Source organism: Podarcis erhardii, assembly GCF_964252035.2.
Source record: "Podarcis erhardii genome assembly, chromosome: 3".
Lineage (NCBI taxonomy): Eukaryota > Metazoa > Chordata > Lepidosauria > Squamata > Lacertidae > Podarcis > Podarcis erhardii.
In genome coordinates, this window is record NC_138507.1 from 37,308,438 (window position 1) to 37,333,959 (window position 25,522).

Sequence of the window (25,522 nt, forward strand, 5' to 3'; positions counted from 1 at the left end):
GTTCAGAATGACCAAGTGTTCCTGCCCTGCCTTCTAGCAGAGATCCTTACTTCCACTCTAGAAAGGAACAGGGAAGCAGCAGTACCATCTCTTCCCTGATGATTGCCAGGCCAGTTGCATGCATTAGTGTTGGAACAGACAGGCACCTGGGACAAAGCCATGTCCTAAATAATTTTACTATATTGTTACTAGTATTAAGAGTGGATGAGTTTGTAAATAAAGGTAGCACTCCTCCTAGAAAAAAATCAAAGAAGCGTCTTTTGGAGAGATATACCTGCCAGTTTTGAAACATATCCTGAAAAAAATATCAAGTTAGTTGGCCAAAGGAATGTAGGAAACTGCAATATTCATTGTGGTAGATAAATGCAATTGCTTTTTTAAAAATTATACAGTATAAATAAGAGCTGTGTTTGGCTCAATATACTTGTGTTTTGTATTATTAGATTAGATTATGTGGGCTGCTCCTGTGTTCACAAATAATATATGCAAGTACAACATTTTAAAATGAAACACTGTAATGTGCTTTCTGAGTTTACAACCCAAAATAGAATTTGGCGTACGTAGTCCCATTCATTTCTATGAGTTCAAGTGGTTTAATTTTGTGCTGGATTGTGGTCACAGAGGTTTCAGATGTGTCAAGATTGATTACCTTATAAAGCTGATAAACACCTCTGTGTTTACTAAACAGATTGAAGTTGGCCACATGATAATATACTGCAATCCCAGTCTTGCTGCTCAGGAGACTTGCTGTGAATTATCTGAGAATATGGTAAGTTAAGAAAATAAAAAATGCAAGTTTTCCCCCCGCCCCAGAAACACACAGATCGGTACAGTCCTTCTTTCTCCATTTAGAAATGCAAATAAATTTCATGGTATCACAAGATTAGTCCGTTCTTCAAAATGGAAGTGTGACCTAGATTAGTTTTTCATGCTGAAAAATATGGAATGGGAAAGGATCAACACTTGAGAAACAATAATTCAAGCAGAAAAGTTATATTGAAAACAAGAGGGATTTCTATGGGCAACCGTTGTCGATGTATGCCTATACCATAGTTTCTGTTTGGGTCTCATTACACTTGATCAGTACAATTGCTGATGTAGGTGGAGACACCCATTATATGTTTTAGGTAGAGTATTTGATAAACATAAACATCTGAATACTACCTGCAAAGAATCCTTAATGATGAGCCTTAGGTCTTATTCAGGCTTGCCCTTGCCACACTACTTTCCCCTGGAGGAAAGCCGATCTTTACTTCTAAGTCAGAGCAAAAGTCAATTGAGTTTTCTCTGGATTGATGTTTGCTCCAATTTAGCACCAAAGAGTGGGTTTTTGGGGGGAAAGGGGCAGGGCAAGGGCAAAACTGCTTGGATCCATGCCTAGAAAGCAGTGGGAAACTGCTTGGACCTGTACTTTTTAGGAACAGGACAAGCCAAAGTCTGGATGCGCTCTAATTCCCTCTCTCATTCTAGCTAGGTGTTATTTTCTGTTTTTTTCTACCATTTTTCTTATTTTTTCCCATTTAGAAGTATTGTGCTGTTCATATGGCTAAGAACCTAGTGGATTAGTCTGACCCACAAGCTAGCCGCTATACATAAAAAGCACAGAATATTTTGCTAGTTCATTTATAACATCCTTTAGTTACGTATTTGACATTATTGCTGTTATGTACTGAAGTTCTCACCCTGGGCCAGCAGGGGGATACTGTAGATAGTTATGCAAATGAAGGATCGAAAGTGACGTTCAGTGGTTGGATAGTTTGTATGCAAATGAAGGATTGAAAGTGACGTTCAGTGATTGGATAGTTTGTATGCAAATGAAGGATCGAAAGTGACGTTCAGTGATTGGATAGTTTTAGAAAGTTGCAACAGTTACGTTGTTCTGGAGCTCTATATAAGCAGGCTGACTGAGCTCCTCAGTTCAGTTCTGTTCCAGCTTACAAATAAAGAGCTGCTTTGGAAGAATCGCTGTGTCGTCTGATATGTTCGCCCACAACTTAACAATTGCGATCGTATTTGCCGCATCAAGGATATTTTTTAGAAAAAGCTTAAATTGAATTTTGCATGTAAGTCAGGCCCTATCTCACACATGGAATGATAATGTGGGTAATTGCAGTCATATACATACCTACTCAGAATTAATAAGCCCCACTGAGTTCAGTAAGCCTAACTCCCAGATAAGTGTGTATATGTTTGCAGTGTTAGTGGTAAGATGCATTCCCCCCCCCATTGTTAAAGAATAAAATATATGTACAGCATTTAGAAGTGTGTGCAAAAAGAGTGGTTGCCCAGGCTGCAATCCTATTCCCATTTACCTGGGATTAAGCCCCATTGATCTTAATGGGACTTTCTCCTGAATAGGTAGGTATAGAATTACACTGTAATTTTCATATCCAAACATGCTAAAGCAGTACAGTAGATGAGAAGATTTCCACTTGCAGCCCCAAACTCCCTCCCTAGGAAGTAAGCATCATTGAACACCACATGACATACTTTAGATTTAACTTCCATAGAATTGCTCTGTGGATCACTAATATTGGTTTTCTGAAATTAAAATAAAATAGATCATTCATGGCCTGATTTTGAATTCAGGTTGCTGTTTTCATAATGCTTGCATCAACGTGGAGTTAATTTAATCCTTCCTTCCCCTACAGAGTGTAATCTCTACAGATGCAAAAGGCACTATAGAAAAAATGTTTTGATCACTGTAGATGTAGACTTAAATCGGAATAATATATATTTATTATTTCAGTGCCCTTTGGAAGAAAGCTTGAAAACTACTGCAGCATCACCATCAACTGTTCATGTTGGTGAAATACATGCACTTCCAATAATGGAAAAAAAACCTGAAGAAAAATGCTTTTGTTCTTCAAATAAGGTACAGGACTTAGTTGCTTATACATAACATTTTTTTTGCTTTTTGTGACCTGTAACATTTGTGCTGCTGGCTAGTAACTTTGGCATTTTGCTCGCACCTTTTGTCCCTTGTATTTTAGCTAGTATTTAACATTTGTGGAAGTTACGTTATTTTTAATATAGACTTCACAGATTAATGGAACCATGCCAATGGTGCAACAATGGCCAGCCATTATAAACTCCTATATAATATATAGGACCATAAAGTTGTTCTGCAATGGCTGAGGCAGAAATATGTTAAAGATTACATAGAACCGATGCACATCCATAGCTTCTGTGAAACAAATTTTACCATAAAAACCCCCTCAAGAGGGTTATTCTGTCAGTGTAAACACACACCTAGCACGAATGACACTGACTGTTCAGAATTACAGAAGATTAGAGGAATCTACAAGGGAAGCAAATACTATAATAAAGGGTTATTTCAGCTACTTCAAGTTGATTGGATAAATGTCACTCCAAGGTATACTGCAGAGATGAAATTTCCAAATGGTATGAATGATTGTTTCCTGGAATAGCTAGTTTGAGAGGCTGCACAGTGTGAGGCAGTCCTTGGCTCTTTCCAAAGTGGCGCATAGAAACTGGACTAGGATGGCAATATAGCTGGACCACTATGGAAGAACAGCTCTGATGGGAGTTCAATTCACAGGTATAGACATAAGAGTCTGAGAAAGCACCAGCCGTGGCAATCTTTAATAGGTGAATGAGACAAATACTGGGACACTCAAAACCATGATTCAGGATCTTAGAAGCAGAAATCTTAGTAGGGGTCTGGGCCATAGTGTCAACCTTCCCTTTTTTTGCGGGAAATTCCCTTATTCCAGCGCCATTTCCCGCTGCTATCCCGGATTGTTAGATATCCCGTAGACTGTCCCTGGGATAGGTGAGGCTGCTGATCCCTTATTTTCAGTCTGAAAGTTGACAGCTATGGTCTGGGCACCCTGGGACAGCAAGAAGAATCACTTGTGAATCAGTAGCAGGTACATTACAGAACGACTGCATATCACCTCACAAGGAGGTTATCAGCCAGACCCGTGAACTAGCCTGTTTGGAATGGGTGGCAGCTTTTCATAAAGCATTGCTGATTTAAATAATGTAATTTGCATGCCATTTTCATGAACACAGCAAGCTGCAGCAGACATTATGCAGTTAGAATACAATGCCTTTTTTAAAAAACTGCAACTTACAGTATTTTTGTTCTGGAATGTGGGGGTGGGTGGGAAATGAAATGTTTCAGGCTTCAACGATGGCTCGCAGACCACACAGAAGTGGTACGTATGTGTGTTCATGCAAGACATAAACAGCAATACAAAACAAAAATCCCAACAGAATGTTAGGAAATATTAGAAAAGGTGTGAAAGATAATATAATAGTAATAATGTCCCAGATATCAGTGACCATACGCTCAAATATGTCATCCTCTTCAACATACTGAGGTCTTACCAGAAAGGAGACAGAAAAGGAATTAATATACTGTGTTTGGGAAACTTGTGAAATTTCACCTTGGAGAAACTCCCCGGGTGCAATTGCATCGAGGAGTGATACTAGTTCCCCCTTTATTAGGGAATAATTGCTTTTGTGACATCAGTAGCCAATGCAGCATGGCTGGGGAGCCTTTGGCCCTCCAGATGCTGTTGAACTCCAGTTCCCATCAGTGCTGGCTTGCATGGCAGTTGTCATGGACTGTCTGGACACAAAGGAATGGTAGGAGGCACCAGCTGGGGAACTCCCAAGGGTAGAAAGCTCAGAGCCCAGGGACTCGTGGTGAGACAACAATGAGTGGTAAGAGGGAGAAGTCTGGGAGGAGGAGGTGTTGGAAGCTGAAGTGTAACAAGGTTTAGTGAGAAGACAAGAGTCTGTGGCTGTGAGAAGTCCACAATCGGAAGCAGGAGAGGAGGAAGACCAAGAGGCACAGATGAGTCAGGCTGGTAAAGAAGGCAGGAGCTCCCCCCCCTCCTGCTGCAACAAGTTCCCCTCCTCCCTGGTCTCCCAGGATCAGGAGAGGTATGAAGCGTGAGCAGCTAAGGCAGCCACGCAGGTGTAGTCTCAGATTGCTTGGGAAAGACCCGGGAGAGGAGGAGACTTAGGCAGCTGTGGCAAGGCAGGGACCTTCAGTCTCCACAACTGCTTCATAGGGACAAGACCTATCATTAGGCCTGGCACTCCTGGCCAGATCCTGTTTCTTTTAATAAAGAGTTAACTTCGCTTACTCTGTAACATCTGGAGTGTTACAGGTTCCTCAACTCTGCATTATACCAATCCTAAACTTTAGCCAAGAACTCTTGCATAGTCAGTAATCAGTGCACTTAAGGTAAGGAGCAAAAAACCAAGAAACAAAAGGCCTGAGGCAACAGTGAGAGTTGTTGTAATACCTGCTGAGGTCACAAAGGTGCTACTTTTTCTTCTCAGTAACGTACCGTAATCATAGAGATGAGCAAGGCTGAATGGTAAAGGGCTAAACTCTGTGTTTTCTTTTAGCATTATCAAGAATGACTATTATCCAGGCACTGCTCATACTGCTTACTTCTCTAATGTAAGATGCTGGAATAAAACATTTCAAGCTTTACTTTAAACAGGGAGAAGCAGGTGTGCCAGGAGTATCTGGTTTGCCAGGACAGAAAGGAGAAAAGGTAAGATTCTAGCCTCATATAAGCTTCACTGGTGGCAACACTGATACAGTGGTACCTCAGTTTACAAACTTAATCCATTCCGGAAGTCCGTTCTTAAACCAAAACCATTCTTAAACTGAGGTGCACTTTCCCTAATGAGGCCTCCTGCCGTCAGTGCCCTTTCACTGTTCGGATTCCATTCTTAGACCGAGGTAAAGTTCTCAAACCGGGACACTATTTCTGGTTTTGCAGAGTTTGTGAACCGAATCGTTCTTAAACCAGACTGTTCTTAAACCAAGGTACCACTGTATTGTTTTACTGTACATGTTAGAGAAAGTGGAAGTGGGGAGGAATCCATCAGCACATTCCGGTTTCCTTTGAAAAGCAAAGTAAGACCCGCTATTCCAAAACCCTTCCAACTCAATGACATAGCAACACAGCGGAAGTTACAATTTACTTTGACATAAATTACACTGGCTTCCTACAGCCAGTGGATCCTCTGCCCAACTCTAGATTGCATGGAATCCAGGTATTTGAAGGACTGTCTTGCTCCATATGAACCTCTCTGAGCTCTTTGATGGATGCTCTGCTCTGTGCCTTCATCTTCATACATTAGGTAGGTGGCTACCAAGGCCAGGACTTTATTTATTGTGGGGGCCCCAGTTGCAGAATGCTCAAACATATTTACTTGACAATAGTTTTAATATTTTGTTAGATGGCTGGCGAAAACTATTTGCTTGGTAAAAGTTTTCGGTTGACTTGGATTTTGGCAGTGCTGTGATTCGGTTTGGATTTATACATTATTTATTTAGTGCTGTTTTCCTTGGTTATTGCTTCTGTGAGCTGCCTTGAACATGATAATGATGGATCCCATCTATGTAGCATTGTTTCAGTGCCTGGTGAATTTAATCTTTCATATAAATGAAGGCAGATTCCACTTTATAATTGTCAGAGGTGCATTTACACATCACAATAACCCGGGGTTTCTGACATATAATAATTTATTGGACATGCTGTCCAATTGCTCCTGCTTCGATCCTACCCTTTTGCACAATTGTCTAGTAGTCTATACTACACCTACTTGGAAACGCCAGGGATTGATCCTGTTTCTCAGTTTCTGTTGGACTAATTTGCTTCTGATGACTTTTTTTAAAAAAACTTTCCTCATCTTTGAGTACATTTTAATAATTGGCTGAACCTGTTTTAGGGATCTGATGTGCTCAAAGCAGCGAAGCCGGGTTGAAAAATCTTTACTTGAGTTTGAATGCAGGTGTTCTTTCAAATCTAATTCCGCTCTGAAAGGGCTATTTCAAATTTCACATTATTCTGCTTGTCAATCTGCTTATTGGAATACAATGAAGTGTTTATGCTTCCAGCCTGTCAAGATCAGCCTCAGGGAGCTTTGTGGTGTTTCCTTTTACCAGGGCAAAATGATTTAAAAAATAAAAATCAGCATTTAACAAATGCAGAGACCCCACTGACACTGTCCTTTGTTGCTAGCCCTTTAACAAAACTGTGGCCTATTTTTGTTGTTGCATTGCCATCTCATGCAATCTCCCATTCCAGGGATTGGAAGCAGTTGGAGGCAGTTTATTTTTCCTGCTTTTGAAGCTTGATATTTGTTTCCAGGCCATCCTGCTATAGTGTAGGGGTGTGGAACAGTTTCCACCCTGTGGGCCAAATCCTCATGGGCCAAATTTGGCCCCCCTGCCCATCCCCTGACAACATAATGATCTCAGCTGATTCGGCACATTGAAGCCCCAAAATCAGAACCTGAAAGCATCATGAGGGCTTGAAAAGAGCCTTGTGCAGTGCTTTAAAACCCTTGGGCTTTCTGCTTTATTGTGCATCAGCTGATAGGTAGTAGAGCCAAAACCCACAAGGAACTGCCTGAATTTCAGCTTTGCTGCCCATGAGCTTGATGGCTGGTACAGCCAAAGTCTGCTTTCTGCAATCATTGGTTGTGCGACTGAGTTCCTTGCAGGGGTCTTGCTAGTGCAGCCAATCTAGCAGGCTTCAGTTCTGCCACTCATCAGCTGATAGCAGAGCGCTGCTTTCCCCTGCCAACAGGGGAGTGCATTTTAAGGCTCCTAATTGTGTGTCGGCACGGACGTCACATATGACATTAGGTGTGGGACAGGTGGGCGTGGTTTGGGGGAAGCAGCCTCATGGGCCACATTTGAAACCCCAGCAAGCCAAGTTTGTCCTGTGGCCGGAGCTTCTCTGACCCTACTCTAGTACTTTGGGTAGATGCTCCTCAAGTGTTGTAGTTAGGGCTTATTATTGCCTCAAGTCCCAGCAGTAGAAGGTATTCAGACAGTTTTAGGGATAAGTTACCAATAAAAAATCACAACCCACCCAATTTTGCAAGTTTGACTTGGGTGTATGTGGGATAATTCTGACTTTTTTTCTTTTTTCTTTTTTTGCTGGGGGAGGCAAAATGAAGGAGCATCATGCAGAACATGTTGGAAAATGGCCAGCAGCCATCATTTTATTTGCCTAGAATACATCTGGGAAAAGCACTACAAGACAATGTCTTCCTTATGTAACCTGCTCTTCAAGGCCATTCTTATAGCTCATCTTGGTGACCCTCACTATGCCCTCTCCTGCCCCCGGCCTTGTTTTATTCCTCCTTTGACCCTGTCCCCAGCCCTGTCCCCAGACTAGTTCTGATATAATACTGAAGCTGAATAACAGATTCTATCTGTGTCCTCTCTAGCCTTCATTTTGTGCCGAGACTGCCCTGATTCTGATGGCTTCCTACCTACTGTATGTTGTTGTTGTTGTTGTTGTTGTTATTTTATTAAATTCGTTAGTTGTTTCATCTTGCTCAAGGCAACCCAAAGCAACTTATAACCAAGCAACATACTTTTTGGACTGGATGCTTGTGTAACAGTACAGTAACTTCAGAATAAACTCCATCAGAGTAACAGAATAATTAGTCCCCCACTTAACCACAACCAACCAATCTCCAATAGCCACCTGGGACATGCATTTCATTTATTACAATCCCTCCTCTCCATAGAGTCCTGTGCTTTATTAGGTGGAGTTATACTTGAGTCCTGCTTGTTTGTGTTATGTGGGAATTGAGTTGGGTTCTCACTTGTGCTCAGCAGATTACCATTGGTGTTGGGAAAGATGGTGTGGGGTGACAATTTTTGCTGATTCTTTCTTGCCCCTTTGCCTGCTGAAAAGATGGTTGGGGACCCTCTGGGAGAGCAAGAGAGGTTGTGCTGGGAACTGCAGATAGAATGCAGTATCAACAATAATTGCCACCCCACCTTCCTCCAACATAGAGCCTCTGCCGAATCCCGGATTCCTTGTGAAAATGGAAGAAATTCTTCCAGTTGTGCAGGAACAAGCCTGGATCCCACTAACTGAGGGTTTTTTTGTGGGGAGGGTATCTTTTTCTCTGTTTTCTTTGATGTCTGCTGCTTTGTGACATTTGTTGGGTACAATAATACATGCACTTTAGCTCCCGTCTTGTTAACTTTTTTTTTGAAGTCCTCTTTTGCTCTTGTGTATCATGATAGCTTATTTAACCCTGTGAACATTGCTGCATATCGCTTGAACGGAAATTCACTATTTAGAGGAATAATATTGGCGACTCTTAGTACTTATCTTCAATGGAGCTTTCCTTTTCTCCATTTCCAGTTCATAATTTCTAAGTGCAGACTGAAGTATTACTAATGTCAAAAACATGGCGATATCATAATTATATCTCATACTATTTCTGATACTCCGATGACCCTCAGTTATATTCATTATGCCTCCTAATTTCACCAGCATATTCCAACTGTATATCAGATTTCCTCAACATCCGCCTACTCCCCCTACCAGCCATCTGAATGTAAATAAGTTTTCCAGAGCTGAACTTTGATGTATCCACACTCTGCAATGTGAAAAAATTGCCTTTCTGTGCAGCCCTTTGAGTATTGTTTTAACCAGTTTCTTATCTATCCATCTACAGTGCTACCTTACTGTCCATGATTTCCAATTTAGGTAGAGATCTCCCATATGGCACAATATCAGATGCTTTGCTGAAATCTAAACAGACTAAACTGACTACATTGCCCTTGTCCAGAAAACCAATTATCTTTTCCAGATTACTTTGACATATTCTACCTTTCATGGACCCATGCTGTTTCTTCTTGTTTGACCCCTTCTTCCTGTCTTGTATCGTTCTTTCCTTCCATATTTCTTCTGGGAGTTTCAGTTACGTTGATTTAAAAAACAAAGCAAAACCTGCAGTTAACACACTGACAGCTCAATGCCAAACACATTTATTTGAAATCAAATCAAATTTCTTTGAATGCAGCTAGGCATATTTAACAGATCCATAGGACTGAAGCTATAGTCTAGCCGTCCCCAACCTTGTGCACTCCAGATGTTTTTGACAATAACTCCCATCATCTCTGGCCATTGGAAGACACCAGGTTGGGGAAGGTTGATTTGTCCATAGCTCTGAGTGACCTTTGAGATGACAGAACAAGGTGCTGCTAGAATGGACTGCATCAATTCAGGTTTCATGTCAGGGATTACATTTATGAGTGTTTTCTTTACATTCAAAAAAGAAATTACTTGAAAGTAGAAAACTAGTGCAGAATGAAAGAGACTGGGAGAGAATAATTAATCTGGACAGACACCTTTTGTGGTACTTTGTTACTTGGGCTGTTTGTGGGGCTGCCATCGAATATGTTTTGGAGACTGAAGCTGATAATTGTCACTGGTCATGAAAATGCTGCATTGGCTGCCAGTGAGCTACTAAGCCGAAATTCAAGGTGTTAGTACTATCATATAAAGTTCTAAATAGCTTGGGACCCAGGTACCCCAAACTGCCTTCCCCAATGTCAACAATATTAGATCCTATGGTTGGCAGGTCAGTGCTGGTAGTGCTGTCACTGGGGCTTGGCATTGACCAGTGACAAGGTTTTTTCATTGATGGTCCCATTGCTGTAGAGTGCCCTCACTGGTATGGTGTGTCTGTCTCCCTCATTATTGACTTTCAGCTGGAATTTATGACATTCCTGCTTACCTAAGCGTTTGATGGCTGAAGTCACTGTTGTTGGCAACACTGAAGTCACTGGTTGAGAGAATCTTTAAACTGTTCTTTCTTTAAAAGTTTTTAAAATTTGTTTTTATTATTGATTTGTTTGTCACACTGGGCCCTTTGGGGAGGAAAGGTGGAATAAAAATAAAATAAAATAAATCATCCATCCATAGCAGGGCATTCAGAACCAATATCCTCCACCCATAGTCTGAAGTGGTACAATCCATTCTACTACCTTAGGTTGGAGGAACCTGTTTTTCTGTACTGGGGTGTGTGGCACATATATACAAAATTCACTGAGAAAGGTGACACATTATTGGGCCAGTGGACACATTGAGATTTTTGAGAGAGCGTCATGGGTGCTTCTCTTCCATCTCCCTACATGCACACACTGGATCTAACATATCTGAGTGTGCATAGCATTGCCTTCTCCATTCCTCTGACAGTTCACTCTCTTCTCCTGTGACACCCCACTTTGTTCTCCCTGCCTCCCCCAGTTGCTCTGTTTTACTCCCCTGAAGTCTTTCATATCGCTCCACTTTCCCTCTTAGCTTCTCAGTTGCTCAGGCTACTTTCTTTTTGGCTGCTCAGATTGCAGCCTGAGCCTTGAAAATCACATAGATTTCAGAGAGGAAGTTCGGGAGACCATTGCCCTCCTAGCTACCTCCTTCAGTTCTATAACAGCCCTCACCACCTCGTGATGATAAGGGCCATGGGGGTAGCTCAGAGGCTTCACAGGCACCAAGACCTCAAGTGTCCCATTGGGTCCCATTGGGGACCCTAGAGTTAAAAGGTTGCAGCAAAGGGATTAGAAGCCTTCCCTGGTTTCTAGGAATGTGAATCATCGTTGGAGGGTCTAGGAATGACTAATACCATAGGAACTAATAGACAGTCTGTAAAAACTCCGTAAGAAGTTTTAACAATTTACATTTTTATATGACTTACAAGAATCTTAATAAACAGATAATCAAAAGGGGGTGAGCGGGTTAAATAAAATGCTCAGGGTAGTATGAACCCCATATAGCACACAAACTGCCTCATGGGTCAAATGTTGGCTGCCCTGAACCTAGTTCAGCTGTGCATGGACTGAAGAGTTTGTTTGATTTGAGTCTGGCCTCTGCTTATTAAAGTGACAATTACATGATGTAGGCATAACTTCATAATCTAATTTGCTGTAGTCCATAGTTATCTTAAAGGCTTAAGGGGAGGGGAAGTTGATTTACTGTTGTCATGAAGCAGCTGTGTATATTTAGCATGGTTTCTAGTTAGTCACACTAAAGTCTTTTTTTGTAATAAAAAAAAGAATAGCAGACATAGAACTGCATGAATTCAGAGTATGCCATGTGTAAAAATACATTTCAAGAGACAACGAAATGGTTAGGAGCTCTCTTAAAATAGCTGGAAGCAGCACAGGAAGCAAAATATGATGTAATGCTCATTCCGTGGGCAGTCACAGAAACTGACATGATTAATTTCTGCTCACCCTCTCTTCTTCCTTTCCTAAGTGCTGGTGGCAGTTGCTAATAAACATAGTCAGGATTTCATCCTGCTGCTGGTGACTGAACCAACTTAGGATGTCTGCATTCAAACCCATTTCAATGAGAAACACTAAGCATCATTACTTCAATTCACTGGGTGTGAATTTCTGGAATGAGTGCAAGCATGTGCAGCTCATTTTGCTTGATTTGCTCACACACACACCCACCCCCTGCTCACATGCCAATAAATAAATGGTGCCAGCTGGTTTTTACAGGTGCAGCCCTTTGAGTTTCTGCAGATGAATGCTGTGATTTCAGGAAGACAGGTATAAAAGCTGCAGGATGTAGCGCATGGAGGCAATTTAGTGCATATAAAGTAGTAGTGACTTGCAAAAATGCCTTATTTTTAGAAAATATTAACTCGATTGCTTGCCTAATTGCTTTCCATCATTTATATGCAACTGCTGTTGTTCAGACTAGCAAAGAATCAAACCATATCCTAGCCTTATGGGCAGTTGCTTATCCCAAGAGGTATTCTAACACACTCAGCTTTCCTTTCACAAACAGCTATTTATCTCATCTCACCTGTTTTACTTAACTTTATGAGCTTCAGTAGAATCTTAATAGAGTCTGGCATGAATCTGGACTGTCCCCGAAGGACTCATTCCATTTACAGAAGGGACTGGAACACCCAGCAGCAGGAGGGCAGGTGATTTTTACTTATTTACACATCCCAATGCAACTTTTCAAACCATCTCCTACATTGTTCTGAAAGGTCTCCTAACCTTCCAGAGCAGCTTGTTAAGGAAAGGAGGAATTGGCAATCAACCCTTCCCGGTAGCAGGGCCATCCGTGTGCAGAGTTCCACACAAATACTCTACATCCAACCCAATGTGTTTTAATATTTCAATACTTTTTTCTGTACTGGGGTGTGTTGCATGTATAAACAATATTCACTGAGAAACGTCAGCTAAATTATGTCCTAATGATTCATGTGATTTTAGAGTTGGACACAACCTAAAGGTAATTACGATTCAAAAGGAGGAGACATTTCAGAAACATAAGCCATTTATACCTCAGAGACCTGCTTCTAATGAAATATCTGACTCATTGTGTTGGTGAGGTAACCCTCAAGCACATCAAATCCACAGCGGTTGTTCCATCTACGATATAATGGCAGAAGCCAGGAATCAAATCCACATGTAGCTTAGATTTGAAATTCCTTTTTCTTTTGAACACTCACATTTAATTCAGCCTCCTGAAATACCACTTTAACCAAACAGTCTGAACAGATTAGCCCATATATTAGAATAATGCAATATATGACATTCTCAAGCAATGTAAAGCAATAGGGCAGAGGGGTATAAACATTTATCATGCAAGAAGTGCCTTCAGAATCAGATTAGTTTCATAATACTAGCAAAACCTTTTTCATTTATTTATGCATTAGAAGGCAAACATATGTGGCTTGTCATTATTATTATTATTATCATTATTATTATTATGTACTAGAATACTTCTTTCTTGTTTTTCTTTAATTCCAGATCAACTGAAACATATAATATTATTAGCACACTAGTGGACAGTTCCCCAGGCTATATAATTCCTGAAGTCTGAAACATGCAGAAGGGAATCTCTTCCTTAGACAATTGTTTCTAAAGACTGTTGTGAGGTGGCCTTTAAAATATTTATTTTACAATATTGTGATCAGAAGGCTTTCTTACTGAAGAAAGTACTATATAATACACGGGGTTTATCTCCAGTTTCAAAAGTAGTGTATGGCAGGCTCATACAGTTTACAATTATCATTATACTTGTACAAATGGACAGTGGGTTTTACATATTATTTCAATAGTTTTGTGAAAGCACTAAATTCTTAAAATTGGAACAAGTATGGCCTTTTGTATTCAGCACTGAGTTGTTCTCTGCAGCAAACTGAAAGTTATCACTGGGATTTTGTAATCTACAATGTACAAGTGGATCCCCCTCCTGTGTGACCTAATCAAATGCACTTCATACAGATATTTGTGTGTATCAAATGCCAAGAGACCATGAATTCATATACTAACTGAGAAAGTGAACTTATGGTTTTGAAAAAAGTCAATTTAGTTTTTCAACATTAACCCCTACTTTTTTCTTTATAGTTTGAAGAACTGCATTTCCAATTTATGTTGTGCTTGTCTCTGTCCTTCTAACTGCAGGAGTTATGTTTCTAGATTTTATATGCTGAAGGTGACAGTAGACCAAGAATTTACTAGGCTTCCTCCCTTTATTCCAGTAACTTTGCTACTGCTAGGTTGATGACTCAGGGGTCAGCAAACTTTTTCAGCAGGGGGGCTGGTCCACTGTCCCTCAGACCTTGTGGGGGGGGGCAGACTATATTTTAAAGAACAAAAAATGAACGAATTCATATGCCCCACAAATAACCCAGAGATGCATTTTAAATAAAAGGACACATTCTACTCATGTAAAAAGACGCTGATTCCTGGACCATCCGCAGGCCGGATTTAGAAGGCGATTGGGCCGGATCTGGCCCCTGGGCCTTAGTTTGTCTACCCATGGTTAATGTAAATTCTGTTGTTGCTGCTATATAGGTTTTTTTTGGGGGGGGGTGGCGGCTTATATTTTGCAGTGGACAGGACTGGGATGAGCTTCATGTAGCATTAAAGAGTTATTTTCCCATTTTTCCCTAGCAGCATCCATTATCCTGGCCTTGGAAGAGATTGAACCTTGATTAATTTGAAAAAAGAAAGTCAATCAGTTCTGTGTGCATTTGTGTATTGAAGCCCTGATCATTCAAATGTGATGAATTGAGCTGCCTCTTTGACATGGAAAGAACAGACACGGCCAGTTGTATTTTTGGAAAAAAAATTGCTGTGTTGTCTGAATTGGCTATTTTGTCAATTTTGCAAGCAACCTTCATACAGATCAAAGTCTTGGATATCTGAAAATACTGTAATCTGGCCTAAAACAATTTTGGTTACGGTAGAGAGAAATGTATAGTCTGACTCACTAGAGTACAGTGGTACCTCGGGTTACATACGCTTCAGGTTACATACGCGAGGTACCACTGTATTTAATATCTATGACTTGTACTTTTGTAATATTGGCAAACTAGTCTGTGATGTTGCATGCAGAAGAAAGGTATTACAGTCCAAAACATTATTTAGGATAAAATAAAAATCTCCCGTTATGATTAAATGGTCATAGGACAGCACCTGTAGATGTTGAAAATAGTTGTGAAATTGTGATCGGAAGTCTACATTGGGGTCATAAATATTTATGATTGCTAATTTTTACCCAGCAGTGTAATATAAAATGACCTTCAGGGTCCTTGATTTCCTTCTCTAGCTGCAAAGTTTAAGATTTGCAAAGCAGGATAACTACCCCTTTGGCTTTTTTTGAGAGAGATCGCAGTCATAAGCCTCACTTACTCAGCACTCGCATAATGTATGCCTGCCTGTTTTAGGAATGTGGCTGTCTTCACTGAGGACAATTTCTGCTCTCAATTTTTTAAACCTGTGGTTAACACTAGTTTGTATTTAACGAGGTGCCCCAGGAAATTCATGGAAATTGGAGAGGTAGGCATAGCAGTATTCTCTGAAAATTAGTGTACTGGGGGAGTGCAACAGAGAGATGAGCCCCATCAATTTCAGGATTCCCTATTCGTTTTTAGGCCCGAGAAGGCTAATTCTTATGTAAAAATTTGCAGAGGTGGAGGCAATGGGAAAAGAAAACTAGGTAATATTCTTCACATACCAGAAGAAACAAAAATGTTAGGACATTAGCAGCACTATCTGTAACATGTTATCCCGATCAGATCTAAAAAAAATTATTGGGAAGGAGAACAGTTGATAAATTATCTTTAAAAAGGGAGGGAGTAATAATAATAATAAAGAAAGATTAAAATATTCAGATTATAGGAGTGGGACTTGCTTCTTGCCTTGAAACACAAATTTCCTAATTTGCTTCCAGGGAAGGAGCACCAATCCATCCAATATTACAAAGGGAGAGCTATCAAAATGAGAGGCTGTGGGGAACCAAAGCTGAAATGTGCCTATTCAACATCATTACAGCAGGAAGGGAGCATAGCTGTTAACTTTTCCCTTTTCTTGCGAGGAATCCTATTTGGAATAAGGGAATTTCCCTCAAAGAAAGGGAAACACTGACAGCTATGGAAGGGAGGGAGGAATAGGGAACCATTCTGGGGCCTTACATTATATTAGTTTAACATTGCACACGCCTACAAAGACCAGCTCTGAATTAATCACAGTCCTATTCCAGTTAATATCCATTTCACATATAACAACTAGGACAAAAGTGAGTTGAGGTTGGTACAGTGTGTGTGTGGTGAAAGGGAGAGATGAGTTTTATAAAACGATATTTCTCATGGGCCATACCTAGTAAACTCTAAGCCTGTTGTGCAGATCAAGCAAGCACTGGTGGTATGATGAAAGTGAAAAGGGGTGTTATGACCAGCAGCCACCGCCACCCCACAAATTTTTACGTTAGAAGTGAATTGAAGGAACTGAAAAAGGAATGAAGATATTGTGCGAGGTGTGGAGGGGGCAGGATGGAGAAAGCGTAAAGGGAATTCCAACAAAAGAGAGATAAAATGTTATGGCAGGAGAGGCTGTCTGTTCAGCCTTTGTCCCAAGAGATAACATCAAGCCATATGTTTGAAGGAAATTAGCATGGTGTATTTCACATCACTCTTCAGCTGGGTGTTGCGTAAGGAAGTCCTCGGCTGATGCTGCATTGCGGAAGGCCCTTATGTGGCCTGCATGTCAAAGACAAAAGATTTCTGGACGTCAGATGTATAAGCTTGTGTTTCTGTCTCTTGCCATCTGGCATACCTCTGAAAACAACTCTCAACCACCTATTTTGGGTGGTTGGGGAATATCATAATGCACACATTATTACAGTCAACCCAATGAAACATTCCCTTCTCTCTTGCATATTTGAGTATATCTTCCTTGGTGGGGAATTAGAGGAATTTTACAGCAAAGGCTATAGGAGTGGCCTCCTTCCTGTGTGTGAGATAAAAGATCTAGGAGCTTGATATCTAATTCAAGGGATAAATCCAAAACAGCATGCAATGGAGAGCCAGTGAAATTTGTGGGGTTCCCAACAATTCCTATATTGTTCTGGTGAGAGTTTGAGGTGTTTCACAAGCAGCCTTGATATCAGCCTATAGGGCCTCGTATATTAATGTTCTCTCTCCCCCAGTCCTTTGTGCCAGCCTTGTTTCACCTATTCCCAAATGGTTGTTTATTGTATCCACTGAGATCTGTAGCACATCCACTGATTTTTTAATATTGTTTTTAAATCTGCTGCCATTTTTTTTAAAGTGCAGAAGAAAACCTTCCTTTGCTTCTTCTGAAGCAGAGTTGGGGGAATAGTGCTCTTAGGCCCTGGTGGGGAGGCAGCCATAGGCCCTTGGGGAACTGCAGAATTATGGCCCATTAGCACAGTTAATGAAGGAGATTAAGGTGTGAATGCCACCCATCTGCCTTCAGTGAGGTTCACAAGGATTCAAAAGAGGTACATTTGCTTTTAGGCACCGAGAAACACAGCTTGAAAAGGCAGCTCATCTAGGCGTGTCTGATCCCATCTCTGTCTTAGCAGGAAGTCTCTTGGCTGTCTGTCTCTCAGCTTGTGGTACTCGTTTGCTGTTCTTGTTCAGTAGAAATAATGGAATAAAAAATAAAGCAGAATCAAACTTTTGAGGGGCTGAATGTTTTCTTAAAGAACAACTTGGACAAGCTGACGAATCTGTCTACAATTTACTTTACAGGGTGAAGAAGGAGCTAAAGGAGAAAATGGCACCCCTGGTTTTCCCGGTGAGAAGGTGAGTTTCGTGCCTCTGACCTCACGAGTTGCAGTGATATAATTCAATCGGTGCTATTAAACGTAAAAAAAAAAAATTAGGACGTTTGGCAAAAGAGTCTTATATTGTTGACATCCTGAGGACCAAAATAGTTTAATATATGTAAACTAACACTGATGTTTGTTACCATTTAAAAACATAGTAGAAGCTACTTTTAAAAAAACCTGACAAATCAGATTTTCCCACCTGTCTTGGGAGGCCAGGACCTTGACTGTCAGCTACAAAAGCTGAGGCTGCTGAATAGACTCTTGCTTGCACCCTGCCTCGTAACACAGGCCATTTCGCAACCTGAGGTGAAAAATATCATTTACACACGTAAATCATAAGACTTGTCATGGCCAACCAAAAAATGGGTCACTAGAGGGGTGAAATATGAGGTGATGAATAGTAAACCAGTTCAGTGAATTCTTCAATAGATCAACTTGGAAAACGCAGAATAAGAATGAGCTAATGTGTAGTCCCTGCTTATCTATGCCATATTGCAATATACGTTGTAGGCATTTCTCATCTCTGTGTTGTTTCATTTGTACATTTAATAAAATCATACCATACAGTGCAAAAATTATCTTGTTCTCTCTCTCTCCCCATGCCACTTTGAAGGTGGCAACTGCTTATTTATGGCTCAACAGATCATCTTCAGTATAAAAAGATCTCCCTGTCTTCCTGGGAAAAAAATTACAGGCCTTTTCTATTTCATAATAAGTGACAGACAAATTGTCATCATATTAAAACGGAAGAGAGATTATATGAAATTGGGAATTGGCACTGTAAAAGCGCAAAGCCAATTGCTGTTACGTGAAGGAGGGGAAGGAATCTGATAAAATATGCAAGGCATGAATTGCTTGTATAATGGAATGTATTGAGTAGAAAGATTAGTCAAAATAAGTATTCAAAAACAAAAGTAGTGGAAAATTGTCTGTCTGACTTTGTATCTAGTCTGATAATGTTCTAAGCTAACATATTAGCAAGCACATACTCATACCCAATCTTTAGACCTAGCTCATTCACTGTTTTCTGAAGAAAAGAAAACGGATCTGATATTTCCCATTTTTAAAAAATAAAAGTATAGGTTTTAAGTATGTAATTATTTTAGTTTATTTGTACCCCACTTCTCTAAATGCATTTGTTGTTTAGTCGTTTAGTTGTGTCCGACTCCTCGTGACCCCATGGACCTAAAGTAGCTCTAAAAAACCACCAAACCAACCACAATAATAAAAATTAAAATACTAAGATTTCTCTGTTTGTTCTCCCTTCTTCTCAGCACACCTTACTTCTTCTTTTTCTTCTTTTTTTGAGGAGCCTGATCTGGCATGTATCACTGAAACCTGGGTGGGTGAACAGGGTGGAGTTGGTCTCACCCAGCTGTGCCCACCTCAGCCAGCACACTATTATAATAAAAATATTGCTCCCTTTCCCTTATGGGGTATCTAAGAGCCCGTATAGAGTCCTTAAGTAGGTTCTCTATTGGTAGGAGAAAATAACAGAGGCCAACCAGAGAATATTGAGAAGCAAAGCAGCTAGTAAGCGTGTTCTTTATTAAACTGTTGCAACAGGCGTCCCCCAATCCCCCACGCAGGGAGGGAGGAGAGGAACCCAGAACATTGGTGTGCAATCTCTTATATAGACTTGAAATTGCCTAGCCTGTAGCTCAAGACCACCCCCAAAACATCATTCATGCATCACAGAAAGAGGTGGTCCCCAGCAGAAATTTGAGTGTGTTGCTTCTCTCCTGTCTGCCAGTATACCTGATAATGACTTATCTGATTGCCTGAGAGCCTGCCCATTCCTTTGAGATGGTAAATACTTAGTTCCTGAATCTCTTATGCATATTGATAGTGTGTTCAGCTTAACAGATATTTGCCAGACTGTATTTACAGAGAGGTGTAAGCCCCTACAGTCTAAAGACAATTGGAAAGCTTTTCCCATTTCCTTCCTCCTCCCAGAGACATATTTGAGGTCAATTTGGGAGAGTCTTCAGGATTGTGAAGTGGCTTCAGGATTGTTCTCCTGTACTATTTCAGACACATGGTTTATATACTTATGTATGTGTTTACCTTGTATATTTATGAACATTTATTTTTTTATATATAAGACCTTAGAATTCTTATAACAACACCTTCCTAAAACACACTTTTCCTGTCACCTCACACCTAGCTACCCTGGCAACCTTCTAAACCCCCAGTCTCCTTTCACACCTCAGGGTGTGGGGAAGGACAGTTCTCTTGCGTTGTCAATGGCGCTGTATTGTTTCTCAACAGCCCTAGCTTGGCCAGGCAATTTTGCCTAGGCTAGCTCAGGAATTCCTCTTTAGCTTGTATTTCTCCCTTCACATCCCAAATAATCAAAGTCCTGCCATTTATTAATTTCTAGGGTTTAGGGGGGTCCCCCTTCAAACTCATAACACCATTATTGTTCCATTCACAGAACCTTAGTCTTCACTATTTCAACAGCATCTGTCCCTTGCAGAGTGTGCATTTCCACAATATTATGTATTTATTGCAGACTCTTTTAATATATTCACTCTCTGTGAGGTAGAGAAAGCAAATAATTCATCAGGATTGAAATTGAAATGAATAAAACTGACACTTGCATACGGAGGCGACTTTTACAATCTGGGTTACTTCTGGACCTGAACAGTAATGTTTCATTTTTACAAAGTTAGTGTCTCAGCCTTGCAAGGGCTGTGTAATGGATTGTGAAAACTGAGCTTGTTTCATTAAAAAGCTCTGAATTGGAATGCTTGGCTGTTTTGCCCCAGCGCTACACTCTTGTTTGACTCAAGACCAGTATGTTTAGTGTTAATGCAGTACTGGTTTGCCTTTAGGCCACCATACAAATTCCTTTTATAGGAATAAACAAAGGTGTCTTAAATGTTATACATCTTAAATATGCAAATGTCTATCATACAGGTAGTCATCAGGATCAACAACTATGTGTGCACATTCTGAGGCAAACCTATATTTGCTCCCATATTATGTGTGAAATGGCCATTTGTGGTCACAAGTGTTTAAAGAACATTTTTCCAGTACTGACTTGGTTGTTAACAGCCTACTAGAACATTCTCAGGACTTTTAAGCTAAGTTACATTTGTTGAGACCACCTGCTAAGCAGTGTTACGTAAATAAAAACATTTCTTTCTTGATTTTTCACACATATTTGCTTCAAGATTTAGCTGTTTTAAATGCCTTGAAGCATTCATTTTAGAAACAAGCATCTGAATAATCTTCAAAAAATAAAGACACGCAGATAGGAAACACAAAAAAGATGTCTTTGCAAGTCTACTTGTACACTGGCTCTTCTTTTTGTTTGCAAAACCTTTTAAGAGATTAATATTCTCTTAGAATGCAAAATATTTTCTAATAGATGCAAAATATTCTAAGTGTACTCAGTTGCATATTTCTATCAGCTATACAGTCAAAGAGACAATTTGCAGAGATATTTGCAGGCCTGGGCAAAACCAATTTGGCAATGTGCTTGCTATCTTAAAATGTCTTTATCAAAATAGATAAATGCCCGTGGGAAATTGATGTTGATCTGGACACTCTAGGGCATGTTCTAGAGTGCCAGAACCTCTGGATTTGCATTTCAGACTGCAACTCCTCACAAATCACTCTGGAGGACTCCTTGATTTTTTTGAAGAAGCTTTTCAGGGGACAGAATGTGCTCTAGCAGGAAGGAGAATAAGAAGCCTCTCAGCTTGGATCCTTATATCATCTTGCTTAATTTATTAGCCCAGGTCACAAGCATCCCCGTAACACAATGAGCCTGAATTAAATTTATGCAGAACAATAAAGGGCTTTGAAATTATTATTTTTTACTGAAATGAAAGAATGATATGCAAGAATAGTATGCAAAGATGAAGTCTCATCGAACAAGGAATATGGCCATATGTTCAAATTTAAACACACTGAAAATGCCACCGGATGTAATTATCTACATCCTGAGATTCAGACATATTTTCACATTCAGGGCCAAGTAATGTGTATAGAATTGTTGATATATGACTTTCTGCTGTACAGTTTATTTTCTGTGTTTTTTTCTTACACCTGTTTTCTGATGCCACACTCTGAAGTAATCACTACTCTCTCATCGAAGCACTTCTTTGCTAGTTGTTTATCCTGTGGGATTCAGAACTGCATGCTTAAAACCAAAGAGCAGTCTAATTCCCACCACAATAAATTGTTTCAGTATCATCTTTAGACCCTTTTGAAAGCTGTGAGTGAAAAACAGGAAATGGTTTACCATGGTTAAATGCATTTTCTATTGTACGGCATGAAGCAATGCAACAAGACAGGGTAGGCAAAAGAGTAGTTAACAGCATGGAACTTCTGTAATGGTAATGTGAACCCAGTGACCTTTTTGGTCACTTCCCAAAAAATATAATAGCAGCTGTGAGAAACTTTTATTTCAGGAATTTCTTCTGGAAGAGACAAAAATGAGACTGCAGAAATTCCCTCAAAATGTGGTCAACAGAAAGCCACATCGCCATTTGATGGTACTTTATAGGGTCACATGAGATTCTACTGAACAATTGGATGCTGTTTTTGTTAAGCCAAGCAATAATCTCCAAGCAAGATGTTTTAAAGCACCCCCAATTCCAAAGCATAACTCACTTGTGTCCTTGTTTCTTAAAAGTGGAATGCTCAGTTTTAGTGCTAATTGTTTACAGACATCTCCATTCTGAAAATTCACTATTATCAATTTCGTTAAATGAAGCAATGCAAGCATACTCAGTGGTAGCACAGAAGCACCCACACCTTGCAACTGTTGGATATACACATTTCCTCACTTTCACCATGTAGGACACGTGTTTCCCTTGACAAGTTAGATGTTGAGTGACTTAAAAAAGGAGGAGGCAAGGGTTGTATGGATAGTGGATCTGTATTTTTGGAAGGACCTCTCTGCATAGAGATCTATCACTCATTCCAACCCCCATCAATGATCCAGCATCACCATCAAGTTGTGTATCACCAGTGAGTCTTTGCTGATGTAACTACATCTGGGATGTCCAACAGGTCGATGGCAATCTACCAGTCGATCACTGGGCTTTCCTGGTCTATCACATGATCCGGCCCACCCCACCCCCCAAAGCTCAACAACTCTGATCAATTCGCCCCCAAAAAAGCTTAACAACTTTGGTCAATACAATGAGTAGATCACTGCCAGGTGTTGTTTTGTTTTAGTGGGAGCAGATCGCAGTCTCTTGGAAGTTGGGCATCCCTGAACTACATCTATGTATTTTATACAGTAAATATAGAATGTTTATATTCTAGCATTGCCTGTGGTTGAATTTTCTGACATGCTAAACTGTGGTTAATGTGAACCAGACTGGGAACATATGAAAGCAGGAGGAGGCTAGACTTAGTCTTGTAACTCTAAACAATAATTTAGCATTATATTCAGCTGTAGCCATAGATTCTTGGGATGTTTCCAAGCTGCACAATAATATCACATGTAAAATATATAATGGCTGTGCAGGTTCCTAGGGCCTGCATGTAAATGCTGGGCTGCCTGATGTCCTTTGTGATAGCTTAGAAGATAATTTGTAAGTAACTGGGACTCTACTGCATCTTGAAAAATATGCAGTGTGACCATATGGATAGTGAGGTGTGGACCAAAGTGTATCAAACACTGTCAAATTAAGCAAACTTATCCACAGTTCCTTTTTGCCCTGTTCATTCCAGGCAGAGGTCTATGCTTAATACACAGTGTCCAAGCGTTTTTTGTTATTTTGCCCTGAGCTTTCCCTGTGAAAACCCACTCTTTAAAGCTGAATTGGAGCAAATGACAATTCAGGTTTTCCATGGATTGATGTTTGGCCCAACTGAGCTTTAAAGAGCGGGTTTTCGCAGGGAAAGTTCCGGGTGGGGGGGTGGGGAGGTGCTTGGACATGCAGCTTTAAATTGTGGACCATGCCTGGAAAGTGCAGAGGAAATGTAAGCCCAGAGGGCCCTAAATATTCTACAGCAGCCTTTTCCAAACTGGTAACTTCTTGATGTTTTGAACTACAACTCCCATCAGTCCCAAACATCAGATCGGCAATAGGTTGGGGAAGGCTGCTCTATAGACACCATATTTTATATATTGGGCAAATATGCTCATACTTCTATAAATATCCAGACTATTCTAGCCCTTAGTGTTACAGTTGGGTTAGAAAATATTAGATTGATCTATCTATATAAGTAAGATGGGATAATGGAGAACATTGCTATCATTTCTTCATAATTCCACATAAAATGTTTCCAATTAGTTAGTTAATGGCTGATGGATAATCCAGTTTATATATAATTTGCTTCAGGGAGAAGATGGTCTGATTGGTGTTCCTGGTGCTCCTGGTGGTTTTGGTGAAAAGGTAGAACCGATTTATATCAATTTATTGCAGCTCTGTGTTTCTTATTTCTCTCATTCTATTCCTTTCTGTTTTCCAGAAGTAGCAAGAGTAGAATGTTGGGTTTGGCTGCAAAAATCCCTTGAACTCACTGAATAGCTGTATCAAAGTTCCCATGTTCTGATCAAACTCAGTGGGTTGCTGTGACAATAAAATGCACCCCAAACTTCTTGATGGAAGGTCAAATATAAGTAGATGAATACACCAAAAGGTGGTCCAGAGATAGCAAGAAGAAAAACACAATGATGGCTTCTTTCCAGTCTAATGTTGTGTAAAAACATGGGGCCCATTGTTTGATACTAATCTGTAGAGTAATAGTGTTCTTTTAAGCACCAGTGGAATGTGCATTGAACATGACAAAATATATTTTGTGTATATTTGGTAATTAAAAGGTCATGATTATTGTGCAGTACTTTATATCAGTGAATCTACTGATAGAAAAAAATTAATCTTTCCCAGATTTAGAGGGACTATCCAACTTCCGTATTGTGATTTTTCATAAGATGCATTCAAACACTGCTTCCAGAATCTATTCTTGAAACCACACAGCCTCTTCATTCTAGTGTAATAGATATTGTACACACAGCTTAATATCCAGGTGTCAGGGAACTGCCATCAGGGCCGGAGGGAGAGAGCGGGCTCCGGAGGGGTCCCAGAGAGCGTCCCGGGATGGGGAGAGGCAGCCCATCTTCTGGGGAAGAGAATCAGCGTAGCACCAGTGGAGAAGGGGGGCAGATGGGGGAATCGGCGAGGCGGTCCCATGACTCTTTGCCAGGGACCAGCGGGGAGAGTAAGGGTCCTCCGCTGCCTACACCCTCCTTGCACAGAAGGCTTCCGCGCAGGGAGAGTAGGAGGAGACTAGGCGTCAAAGAGCTTCTTTGCTGGAAGTAGTTCAAGAAATGCCCACTGACGGATTCCGCCAGCGATTGAGACAGCCACGGGCGAGTGGCTGTCCGGACAGAAAAGGTTCACTCAGGCAACCCAGCCAGGTGTTGCACCGGTTTACGCACGAGCAACCCCTAGAACCATTACACCAGGCTTATGCATTTACATTTTCTCAGCTTGAGATCTCTAGATAAGCAATATGTTCTACTTGCTGCAAGAACACATCATATCAATAAGACTGGGTGTGCTGTTAAAATATTTTTAAAAATTCTTCACATTTGCCCAAGAAATGTTTATAATATATGTAGG

The 25,522-nt window shown here is 40.4% G+C and overlaps 1 protein-coding gene across 5 annotated transcripts in view; it reads left to right on the forward strand.

Annotated features, from left to right (window-relative positions):
* The window catches only part of COL19A1 (collagen type XIX alpha 1 chain), a 183,852-nt gene that overhangs the window by 59,254 nt on the left and 99,076 nt on the right, over positions 1–25,522 (forward strand). For all 5 annotated transcript variants that reach the window (XM_081856878.1, XM_081856874.1, XM_081856876.1 and 2 more), the window contains exons 7-11: positions 689–769; positions 2,750–2,875; positions 5,490–5,543; positions 17,848–17,901; positions 24,239–24,292. In XM_081856878.1, the coding sequence (XP_081713004.1) occupies positions 689–769; positions 2,750–2,875; positions 5,490–5,543; positions 17,848–17,901; positions 24,239–24,292 (369 nt within the window). The remainder of the gene's footprint in view (positions 1–688; positions 770–2,749; positions 2,876–5,489; positions 5,544–17,847; positions 17,902–24,238; positions 24,293–25,522) is intronic.